The sequence below is a fragment of the Vulpes lagopus genome, chromosome 19, assembly GCF_018345385.1.
Source record: "Vulpes lagopus strain Blue_001 chromosome 19, ASM1834538v1, whole genome shotgun sequence".
Classification (NCBI taxonomy): domain Eukaryota; kingdom Metazoa; phylum Chordata; class Mammalia; order Carnivora; family Canidae; genus Vulpes; species Vulpes lagopus.
Window position 1 is genome coordinate 7,903,407 of NC_054842.1, and position 12,778 is coordinate 7,916,184.

At 46.4% G+C, this 12,778-nt stretch overlaps 1 protein-coding gene across 2 annotated transcripts in view; it reads left to right on the forward strand.

Moving 5' to 3' along the window:
* ITGA9 (integrin subunit alpha 9) overlaps positions 1-12,778 on the forward strand; it is a 337,293-nt gene that overhangs the window by 301,213 nt on the left and 23,302 nt on the right. For both annotated transcript variants that reach the window (XM_041733738.1, XM_041733739.1), the window contains exon 26: positions 3,117-3,218. In XM_041733738.1, coding sequence (XP_041589672.1) covers positions 3,117-3,218 — 102 coding nt within the window. The remainder of the gene's footprint in view (positions 1-3,116; positions 3,219-12,778) is intronic.

The following is a 12,778-nucleotide window of genomic DNA, read 5'->3' on the forward strand; positions in this document are numbered from 1 at the left end:
TGCATCACTTGGGAACTTATTATAAATGTGGAATTAAAGAAAAGAAAAAAGAAATGCAGAATCTTGGGCTCTATGACTCAGACACAGCATCTTCAGTTTCATAAGCTCACCAGGTGTTTTGTTTGCACATTTAAGTTTCTCAGACTTTAGCTTGCATCCGAATCACCTGGAGACCTTATTAAAATGGAAATTCCTGGGAGGTGGAGTTTGAGATTCTGTATTTCTGACAAGCTCCCAAGTGATGCCAGTACCTCTGCTCTCCGGACCCAATTCTAAATCAGAGGTTGGCAGACATTTTCTGTAAAAGGCCAGTAGTAAATATTTCAGGCTTTACAGGCCATACAGTCTCTTGCCACAGCTCAGCTCTGCCATTGTAGTGTGAAAACATCCATAGACCATGCTCAAATGACTGGGTGTGGCTGTGTCCCAATAAAACTTTATTTACAAAAACAGGCAAAGGCCCAGATTTGACCCATGGGTGGTTGTTTACCAGTCCTTTGTTTGGCCAACACCTACCTTCAGAGAAGTCCAACTTTTGAATTTCAGATGACTCTGTCTTTCCTATTTTGAGTTTATCAAAAGTGCCTCATTTAAAAATACCTCAGTCAGTGAATTAGTGGTTCTTTAAAAATGTCATATGAATTCACTGATTTTTATTTTAACATAAGAGCTGCTGACTCTGAAAGGCCACATCCAACAAGATGCTTTAAAAATAATCACTTGTGAAGATAAAATATGCATGTTAGCCACAGAGATTCTATTTATTTTCCTCTGGAAAAACTAAATGTGTTCAGTATAAACCTGAATGAATATCTTTAGAAAAGTCTTTCCAACGTTAGTTTTTAAATTAGGCATGGCAGTGGCATGTGGACCTGAGAAATCTCAGGCAGAGGGGACACAGGATGCTTCGCCCACTGTCCATCTGTCGTTGGTGCAGCCCACACGCACTCAGGGGAAGCTGTGCACAGTTCTCTCTGATTTCCTTTGCAGGGAAATTAGTTTGGACTGCTGTTCCCAAGGGCCATCCAGCCCAATCTGCACCCCAAGAGATAGCTGTGGGGTGTCATATGTAGACGTTAGAGGATCACTCTCCCTGCAAGTGCCCTTTCTGCAGAAACCAGAAATTCCAGGTGCTGAGGAAAGCCTAAAATGAGGCCGACCTGGAACCAGATGGGGCATCAGTTGCTCCCGGCGCTTGACATGCAGAAGGTCAGTGCCCCAAAGCCAGCCACGACCTCCCCTGGGGAGTGAGCTCTGGATGGCTCTGGGAGCCCTCTGGCCTCCCAAAGGTTATGGAGCTGCTCCAGCCCTGTGGTTTGCCTGTGTCTATGGTTGTGTTTATTTTCCTTTGACCTCAAGATTCAGCACCAGACAAGGGAATTTGAGGTCTTATTGTTTTGATCCTAACAAGTTTTCATTTGAAATGTAAGGTCTGCCTTTTTAAATTAAGAGGCTTCAGATTTCTCTGAAAGTGTTCTACAACCACCAGGGGCCTGTCCTGTGGCAGGCTGCTCATCTGCTCGGCCTTTGACTCTGACAGTTACCATCGTCATTACTGTTATTGTTGTATAAATATCCAAGATGATGATTATCCAAGCTTGCAAACACAGTATATCCTGACACATAAAGCCACAAATCTGCAAAACTGTTAAGTCAGGAAAAGACGATTTGCATACAAAATTATTTACTGCTTCATGAGAGCTCACTGGAGCAGCTTGAGTGACAAGCTTCCAAGAAGCATTTAAATTTGGTTTTAGGGGCACCTGGATGGCTCATGGGTTAAGCATCTGCCTTTGGCTCAGGGCATGATCCGGGGTTCTGGGACCTAGTCCTGTATCAGGCTTCCCACAGGGATCCTGCTTCTCCCTCTGCCTGTGTCTCTGCCTCTCTCTCTGTGTGTCTCATGAATAAATACATAAAATCTTTAAAAAAAATAAAAGTAAGAATAAAATTGGTTTTATTGCTGTTTAAGAATAAGAGCTAGTGCGTAAGTCCCAGTAAAGTACACAAAGTAGCATCCCCATGTGTCATCCCAGGAAGGTTTCTGTGATTTCTTTGACAGAGATGAGTGGGGGGCTCCCTCAGAACGGTTTCCTATGAGAGTCCTCTGCTTTCACTTCTGGGGGGTAGGTTTTGCCAGAAGTGGGTGGAAGCTGGCATCTGATCTGTGCCTCCGTGTGCGACAGGCAGGCTGAGGAGATGTGGGTGGGTGAACTACGAGACACCTTCCTGACAGAGCTCCAGCTCCCCCCAGCAGGTGGGCTGCAGAACACTCCAGTAGCCTGCACTCTGTTTCCACGCCTGAAGCCAGGCTGCTCCTCCACTGCGGTCAGTATAGCACCATCTGTACCACTGGCTCAAGGTCGTGACCCTTTCCGGAGCCAGAGTTTTGCCCTTTTTCTAAATTCCTCCTGCATCCCTGCCTGGGAACCATTTTCTCATTATCTGGATCTGAACCCCCACCAAGGCCTGTGACGGCATCTGGCTAGTGGACTCTTCCTGAGTCTTAGACACGCCCACACCCACCCCAGACCCCTTGCTTCTCAGGCCACAGCCTGATTTAAAAACCAGATGTTTCCCTTTCTCCTTCCCTCTACCCAGTACCCTCTCTCCATGTGAAATGGATTTGACCCCCAGACACCCTCCTGTAAGGGTAAAGAAAGAGTTAAAAGTAACTCATGTAAAGGGTTTGAGGGTTGTGGTCAGAGAAGGAAGATGCTTGAGAAATAGAAATCAGATGCCTTCTATGGAATGCCAGGCCCGGATTTGTTGTACACAATTAAACAGCTTTATTTATTTTCTACTCTTTGTGAATATGTCAGTATCAATATCCAAGTATCTGGCTCTTACCACTTGGAAACCATGGCACACAAGCTTGCATGTATTGATGATTGGCAAAACTTCCATTTTTCAGCACCCACCATGGCATGAAAGAATTCTCAAGAGAGACTGTAAAATTCTGCTTATGTAGGTACCTGGGATGGGAAGGTATCTGGTTCAGTGATAACATTTTTGTCCGTCTCCCATGGAATCTTAGAATTTCAGTTTTGCCCAGTACCTTAAGGCCTAACCACTATCGCTAAAAAAAAGTCTGAGTTGTATTGTTTCCTCCACAGGACAGTTCATCTGTCATCCAGTTTATGACCCGCGCCAAGGTCAAGGTGGACCCTGCCCTGAGGGTGGTGGAGATAGCCAACGGGAACCCAGAAGAGATGATGGTGAGTCAGCCACCCCTAGAACAGCACTCCTTAGAGGGTGGGGAAATCTGGGTGGCTTGGTGCTAGAATTTGAGGGTAAAGATGGTCTCTGAGCCAAGATTTGTGGTAGACCCAAGACCATGCCTGCCTTGGCTTCCAGGCCCACATGGAGAATTTCTGCCGTCTGCTCTTGTGATAGCATTGCTCTTTACTGTGCCATCATTATGTGAAAGCTCTCTGCTATGACCAGCCAAAGGAAAAATAGTCTGGAAGTACCCTTGACAGGGCTTGAATTTCCATTCAGAAAGCCAAGACTATTTTTATCTTTTTCAGACCTTTCCCTGAAATCTCATCTGTGCCACCCCCCATAACATTGCTTCATGGATAAACACTGGATGTTTTAAAAACAAGTTGTTTAAATAACTTTAAAGAGGTCACATCCAAATTTCCAAGGCCTAGAACCTTCTTTCATTCTCTAACCCCTTGTCCTCCATAGAGTGCAGTTGGGATGCAGGCCTCAGAGACATAGGAGGGCACAGCAGGAAGGAAGCTTGGACGTCGGGGTGTGAGAGAGACTGGAGGGGAAGTGTGGCCTTGGGATTGTACTGCCCTTTACTGGCTTTCGGGGATGGGCAGGGAGGCACATCCCTGACACCCACACTCAGATCCTAGGCAGATAGAAAGGGGAAACAGCAACCTGTGAACTGGTTTTGCCACTGAGCTAGGCAATGACATTACTTTTTTGTGCTCCTTCCCTGGAATTCACCTTCTCTCGGGGACTCTTGGAAGCATCCCTGTTGCTGTGATAAATTTACATATGTGATAAATTCATAGAGATTATGTAGCTATAAAGAAAATGTTGCTAACTAACTCTGGGAAATGAACAAGGGGTAGTGGAAGGGGAAGTGGCCAGGGGGTTGGGGTGATTGGGTGATGGGCAATGAGGGGAGCACTTGACGGGAGGGGCACTGGGTGTTATGCTGTATGTTGGCAAATTGAACTCCAATTTAAAAAATTTCAAAAAAGAGAAGGTTGTTAACTTATTTCCCATCAACAATGGAAACACCATGCATCTGAAGATTAGGATGGGGATCAGACCAGAGCCCACTCTTATAAGACCCTAAACAGTAAGCCTCTGGGACCACCTCAAAACCTCAGGCCTGCTCCTGTGTGCAGCGAACAAGAGATGAGAGCGTTGGCTGGTACAGAATGAATGTGGATCTGTGAAGCTCCGGAGGTGGGATGTTTGAGCTGCCCCAGGGCTTGGACATTGCATGCTGAATGCAGGAAAGGGCCATCCATCAGATGCGGAGCTTGACTCCTCTATTCATACCAAGGAATTGACCAGGTGCTAATTTTAATAACGGAAACTAAATGGGATGAAAAGGAAAGGCATTGGCATCTCTCACCTTTGAGAAGGAGTTTTTCTGGCAGTTGGATATTTGGAGCTGGCTTTTGCCTCTCCCTCCCTGCCTTTTGGCCATTGCACTGCTAATTCAGACTCTCACCTGAGAAGTGAAGGAGATCGTAATTCATTGCTCATTGTCATAGCTCTGGTTAAAGAGTTTTCTAGAATGCAATCCATGCCCAACACAAGAGGTTTGGAATATTTGGGTAGACCACAGTGTTCCCAGTTAAGAGCAAATGGATGTAATTTAGCAGGTTTTCTACAGGTGGAATCCCTTGTGTAGATGAAAAAAAAATCACTGGGCACATTGCCTTCGATGACAACACTGAACTGTGGGATCCAGGAAGACATTGCTTAACGTCCCATTGTTGGCTTCTGAGTCATCTGTACGCCCCCAAAATACCACTTCCATTAATTACTGTTCTGTTTTGAGCACTATGGTGATATTTTCATTATCAAGAGTTCTTTGGAAGAAGCTCTCATTTCAACTGATTTTTCTTTAGTACTCAGCCATCAGAATCCTACAATGTCCCACTCTCCCTCCTTTCCAGGACTTTGCCTTTTCAATCCATGAGCTAAGATGAAGTCCTACAATCTGTTCTCAACTTTCCTGGCAGGAAAAAAGAAATCTTTTCTGAGTAGGAAGGTTTACTTTTTTAGAACAAACACGTTCTTCCCTGCATGAGTCTTCTGAATGCCTGGCTCTCTGTCAACTGTCTTTTTGAGGGGAAATTTCCATGGAGGGTAGCCACCAGATTTAAACCAAGCAAAATTCCACAAGATTTTAGATTAGGTACCAAATTTTGATGGCCTTGGAATGAATAGGAAGTGTACCTGTAGCTGGTATGAACAGGGTATGGGCAAGAAGAGAAATCTGATTTGTAACTACATGAGGTGTACACGGTGGTAAATTTCATCGACAGGGACATGAAATGATTTTCCTGTGACCTTGTGGATCTTTTCTTTTTATGGTCTGAGTGGTGCTTTACAAAGCATTTGGATGAATACCTAGAAATATGTAATAGATTCTTGAAGCATTTGCCCTGATTATTGATAAATAGACGTGGGAGTACTTTCCAGGTCATGTGTTAGCATTTGTCCAAGACCAACCACACCAAGCTTATCTGTGTGCAGATCCAAACCTGAGAGTTCCAGGTGAGACCAGTGAGGTGGCATTCCATACTGGTTTCCAGGTGCCAAGAGTACGCTGCATCTCGTATCCTTATTCCACCCAGCCCTTCTTACTTTTCAGGGAGAGTTGCCAACAACTAAAGCTAAAAACTCCCACAGGGCAAACCAAAAATCTGGAGAATGGGCTTTGCGACTGCAAGCCACCGCCCCCAACTCCCTTCCCAGGCTGGGTGAGAAGCCTCTATGAATTACATAGCAAACCTATTTCCTTGATATTTTCAAATAGCAGAAAATATGATACACACATAAATCTGTAGACGAATAAGTCATTGCCATGTGGACTGTGTACCAGGCTGAGATCTTAGGAACAAGTAGGAGGGACTGGCTCTGTCTCTCTTCCGCAGAATCACAGTAGGTTCAGAGGCTATTGTGGCTCCCAGAATTGCCAAGAAGGCTGGAGAACCAGACTAGTGATAGGAGAGGAATTAAGAAACCCAAGGAGCCAGGACCACAGGCTCAGTCAGGCCACAGGAAGAACCTGGCATGGTGCCCGGGACACAGATGTGCCTAGCTTCTCTCAGCCCCTTGCTCCAGAGTCAGGCAGGAGGCTTTCACTAGCTGAGGTTAGGTCCCTGTCGCCAGGACCCACATCCCAGGGAAAGCAGATCACTGACATTTCTGCCTCACCATTGCCCTGAGACTCACACAGAGGAGGATTCCCCAGCACTAGGAGGGAGGTCATCACGGAACTTCTAAAAAGTGACAAGTGTCCCCTCCCCTGTGCTTCTCTAATCCTTGAGGCTCAATATTGGGCCAGCTAACCATTCCCAAGCTCTTCTTAGGGCATCCCTCTGAGCCAGAGTCCTTGTTCAATCATTTAGACCATTCTTTTGGGCAAGATGCAACCTTAGTGAGGGAATGTAAAAATCTTTCTCCAAAGATGGTTAAGGAGTATTTGTGCTCTTTTGCTTTTTTATTTTTTTTTAAGAAAGCGTGTGCTTGAATGAGTGCTGTTTCCTTGCTTATTTGATAGGGCAAATGTTTGGGGCTCTTCTCCGTCTGCCATGGTGCATGCGAACCATATGTCCACATTGGCATTCACCTCCCTCGCGCAGCTCACTGCCACCAGCATCCCTTCTGCAGATGGGAAGATAGGTCAGATTTCTAACAAGTGCCCGAAGATTCCCTTTTGCCTCCCACCCTGGGTTAGAGCCACTAGTCTCTTGCTCTACTGAACACAAGGCCTCTGATACTTCGGAAGAAGAAATGATTTGCCCAAGATCTCACAGGGACTGAACCAAGAACAGTGCCCAGAACCTTTGAGTCCCATCCTGGTGTTCCTTCCCCTTCTCCATTGCAGCCAGCCAGACCCTGGGGAAGGCACTGAGCCAAGGGGGGTGAAACGGCCTGGACAAATGCAAAGTATCCAGTATGGAAAGGAAATCATTGACCTGTTTTAAAGCATCTCTATTAAAAACCGCCCAGGTGGCCTTGGAACCCAGCCAGCTCCTTCAGACTGGACCTGGTTGTCCTTACCCCAGTAGGGGCTTTCTCTTCTCATCCCTAATCAGACCCCACAATGAAGCCATGGGATCACAGCCATGCTTTCACTCCTAAAAAAATCTGCCCTCTCAAACACTAATGGATCAGGACAGCAAGTTGCAGGTTCATTTTCTCTAAAGTCATTTCAGTTCAATTCCCAGGCTTGGCCCTTTCGAGAAGTCAGACCTCTGAATACAGAGCACTGCATCTCCCCTTGGGAGTCAGGAAAGCCCAGATTCAAATCCATCTTCCTCACATCCTAGCTGTGTGACTTTGGGTGGCAGGTAGGCTCTGTGAGCCTCAGTTTCCCCACCCATACTATGAGAAAGCTTCTACTTGCTGGAGATTTCTGCCTTTGTTCTGTACCCTACCACAGCCTCCCAACCAAAGATGCAAGCCAGGGCATCTCAACCAGAGAGGCATCACTTAACATGGTAAACAGAGATTACTCCAAAAGATGCCTCTTAGCGTCCTTTTGTTGTACTGCTTCTTGGTGTGAGCTTTACAGTTGTTACAGTCACCAAGTGGATTATGACATGTGCTTTACACTTATGTGGCCAGTTACAGTTAAAATCACATTCTACATGGCAAGAAAGTTTTCCCTCCTTGAACAGCAAGTTACGTTGCAGATGAGGGTCATTAGAAGGTCACCACCATCCCCATCATATACCATCATCCAAAGGTGGTCCTCCCCCTCACCCACCACCCCCAACAAGTGAGAATTCAGTTATTAACTATAAGGAATTAAGTAATATCTCAGCATTTGCCAAAAGAGGAGTCCTACTTCTTAACAGGTACCAGTTGCTTATTTATTTGATGAATACTTATTGGGGGCTTGCTAAGAGCCAGGTGCTGTACTAGGCAGTAGAAATTCAATGGGAAACAAAATAAACATGGTCCCTGTACTCCCAGAGATAACTGAGAGGACAACAGATGGTAATCAGGGAAGCAAAAAAGGATTTCATTTCAAATTGAGGTTAGTTCTGTGGGAGTAACCTGCTCTCTGTTAAGGGGGTCAAAGAATCTTTCTCTGAAGAAGTTGAGATATAGAAAATGAGAAGGAATTAGCTTGCCAAGAATGGAAAGAGGTGCCCCAGCTTGAGGGAAGAGCTTCTTGAAGATCCAAACAGCCCACTATGTTCACTGCTCAAAGACCAGTGTGTCAAGACCCCCGGGGAACAGTGAATATATCTGCAGGGGAACGCATAGGCAACTCCACGCCATGTAACGCCAGGGGGCAGTAGCAAAAGGAAGCCTCTGAGAGCTTCTGTTTGAAGTAGGGAATGGCATGATCCAATACACAGTTGACCCTTGAACAACACAGGGTCACAATGACCCCTGTGGCAGTCAAAAATTCACATATAACTTTTGTCTCTCCAAAAAACGTAAGGACTAATGGCCTACTATTGACTGGAAGCCTTACTGATAACATGAACAGTCAATTAACACATATGTGGTTATGTTATCTGTATTACATACTATATATTCGCAAATAAAGTAAGCTAGAGAAAAGAAAATGTCATTAAGAAACCCATAAGGTAGGGATGCCTGGGTGACTCAGCGGTTGCGCGTCTGCCTTCAGCCCAGGGTGTGATCCCGGAGTTCCGGGATCGAATCCCACATCGGGGTCCTTGCAGGGAGTCTGCTTCTCCCTCTGCCTGTGTCTCTGCCTCTCTCTGTCTCTCTCATGAATAAATAAATAAAATCTTTAAAAAAAAGAAAGAAAAAGAAAACCGTAAGGTAGAGAAAATACATTTATAGTACTGTACTGTATTTATTGAAAAAAAATCCGCATAGAAGCGGACCTGCACAGGTCAAACCAACTCTTGCAACTCTTGTGATGTAAGAGTCAACTGTATATTTAAAAATCACAGGCTGCCATGTGGTTAGTGGATTGGAAGAAGGAAAGGTGAAAATAAGGTTAGTTAGAAGCTTGTGACAGTTACCTGACAAGAGATGATGGTGGCAGAGGAGATGGAAATGGACATGTAGATTTATATCAGTAAAGATGTTGCAGTTTGTGCTGGTCACATGTAGGGAATGCCTGTCCGAAAGAGTTGGGAGGGATCAAGTGACATCTTGATACAAAGCCCCTTGCCTGGAGCATCCATGTGGGCATTCACTTAATAGTGGCTCTCATGGCATAAAGAGATGACCAAGGACAGGATGAACCACATGAAGAATAAGCCTCTCCCTCCTCCAAAACCTCCAGGGTCTCAGCCAGTTTATTCTAAATCAGTGCTCTCTGGTTACCATCATGATCATCATGACTGATGTTATTTTTGAAAACAATGGAACCCACTCCTAAATTGAAACATGGTTTGGTTGAATCAGGGCTGAGGTACCCCCAAATTCCCCCAGTTTTTTACCTCCCATTTCCGTTGGTGGCCTCTGTACTCCCTTATTGAACCCCTTGTCTCTAGAGAATTCTGCTGTGAAAGGTGGTATTTAATCCCTGTGGTGTGCCTGGTGTTTGATGTGATAAGCTCTGGTGACCTTCTGAGCCAGGTATCATGACTCTTGTTTCCTGTTGGGGAAACTGAGGCTTTGGAAAGACCTTCCAACCTGAGGTGCCACAGTGTGTCGGTCGAAGAGCCAGGACTGGCTGCTGGGTGCGCCTGTTTGCAAGTCCTGAGTCTTCCTTAATCCCGTGCTCCTCTGCCCCATGCTGGCCCATGGCCTTGTGCCCACACACAAAGGGAACACCATTCTGAGCAGGTGGTAGGTATCACAGTCATGGGTGGTAAGCAGCTGGCCCTTGGTCTTCAGAGCGACCCGTGGCTCCGGGAGCCTGGGAAGCACATTGTGTGCAGACTAAAGGGTCTGTTGATTCTGGAGCTCTTCCTGTTGTGGCCTGGGCCCTCACCAGATGCACAGCTTCTCATCAAGATAGCTGGAGATAGATGAGCTGTCCTCCCCTCCTCCCTTTATTTTTAAAAAATTTTTAAAGATTTACTTATTTATTTATTCATTCATGATAGACAAAGAGATAGAGAGGCAGAGACACAGGAGGAGGGAGAAGCAGGCTCAATGCCAGGAGCCCAACGTGGGACTCGATCCCGGGAATCCAGGATCGCGCCCCGGGCCAAAGGCAGGCGCTAAACTGCTGAGCCAACCAGGGATCCCTTTTTTTTTTTTTTTTTTTAATTTTTCCCCCCTCCTCCCTTTAAAGAGCAGTGGTGAGGATTATGGGCAGTAGTGGATATAAGCTCCTCAACGAAATGTCAGGAACTCAGTAAGTTCCCCAACAAATGTGACCCGTTATTAACAACAAAGGAATTAGCACCAGCCCAGCTCATTCCTCTGCGTGTGCTAATGGGGCAAGGCTTCTCTGAAACCCAGCGCCTGGCAGCCACGGTGTGCATGGCATGTCTGTCTGTCACAGCATAGACGGACAGTAGTATCAATCTTGCCAAACGTGCAGTGTGTTTTCTGGTCACTGATGTTGTCTCCATAAGTGTCCCTGCTCCCCTGAGCTGGTGTGCTTCCGGACAACTGTGTTCTGAGAGTAGTTTAAGGCGTGGCTCTGTGGGGAGCACTTCTTCCAGCCCCCACAGCCCTTTCTCTGTCCTCCCTCCCACACACCCTCACTGGCTATTAGATGTAATCAGAAGCAGGTGGAAATGTCATTTCATTGTCCCAGATGTTCCTCCCTTTCTACTTTTTATTGTACTCAAATTCCTTTTCTGTGAGACGTGTGTGATGTTGACCGCAGACAGCCTCTTGCCATTGTAACTGACCTTCCACCGACTGGGTCTGAGGTCGAAGCTCCCTTTGGGTAGGGCTGACTGCAGGTCCCTTCATCCCTGGCAGCTGTTGTCCAGCAGAGTCCTGGACCGGGGCACCCTGTTGTAGTCATGTCCTCAGGCCTTACACAGAGACCTGAGCATTGCCAGCTATGACATTAGGCATATTTGCAGTGGTGGGATTGTAAAAGTTTCCAGAAAACACAGAAGTGAATTGAGCTCTCTGGTTCTGGTTTGCCAGCTGCCTCAGACTGGATGTTGGCTCCCGGTGGTCCCCTGACACTAGCCTGCCAACCTCAAGTACATGAAACTTTACAGCAGCAGGCAGGATGCCCGGTATCTGGGCCAGCTGTGTCCCCAGCCTCACGTCTGTCCTCCTCAGAATCTCTGTTGAGACAAATCCTCAACTCCTCCTTCTCTTATGTATTCTTAATTAACATCTGGCGCCTAAGCCCTCCAGCTTCAGTCCATGGCCATGCCATCATCCATCCCTTCACTGCTCAGAACTTCTGTCTCCCCATCTCTTGGCCTCCTATCAACCTCCACCATGAGACTCCTCCTCATCCTCAATCTCTTTCCCTTTCTCCTCACCTCCTTTCATACCAGAAAAGCACCATAAACCTCCCCAGCACCATTTCCCCTGCAGCCCTGCTACCCAGGTTGTTTATTCCGTGAACCCACACACACCCCACCACGTGAAGCTCTTCCTCCTAATCTACAGTCCTTTCTCAGCTAAGTGCTCCAGGCATACTGCGAACCATGTCCCTCCCCTGGTCAAAACCCTGCATTGGAATCCCATTCCTCTTAAGATAAAGCATATGATTCTTAACACAGCCTCCAGCTCTTCCTATCTGTCCAGCTTCATCTTGAACATCTTCCTTTGGCTTCTTGTTGATTCTGTTTGCTCCAACCCCACTGTCTGCTGGCCCTGTATCACCCCTACCAAGCATATTCCTGCCATAGGGGTTTTGCACATGCTGCTTCTTCTTAGAATGTTGTTCCCTCCCTCCCTTTTTGACTCGTCACTCTCCACTCACGCAGTTCCTCTAGGAACTCTTTCTGACTGCCATGCCTATCTCAGAATCTTTCATAACCGTGAACCTCTCCTTCGGAGCAGTTTACAAAATTATAATTTCACATTTATGGGTCTAATTGGTCAGTATTCTCTAAAAGCCGGAAGCTTTGTGAGAGCCTGGACCACCTGCTTGATTCATCACAGAACCCCCACAGTGCCTGGCACATAGCAGTTGCTATGTACGCATTTGTTAGATGCATGGATGGATAGATGGATGGATGGATGGATGGATGGACAGATGGATGGGATGGATGGACAGATGGTTGGGTGGACAGATGAGTGGGTGGGTGGGTAAGCAGATGGATGGATGGATGGCCAGAACTCCCTGCAAAGAAATAACATTTGCAACTCTATTTTTGAGGTAGAGAGAAGGGAAGCACACTCAGACGCTCAGAGACTCAAGCTTCAAACCCCAGATGTCTTGTTGCAGACTGAATCACATTCATGCTTCATCTCATATTATAGCCAAGAGGACATTGAATGTATTAATCTGTGCATTCATGAATCACATAATGAATCATGATCCTGGTTTAGGCGACAGGAGGACATGCATTCGAAACCGTGTTCTGTAAGAATTCACAGGGCACTGGAGTCCATCAGCAGGAAGATCCATCATTACCTGACAGAGTGAGAAGGACTTGGAGCCAGGACTGCCAAGTACTCAGCTATGGTTTTAAAA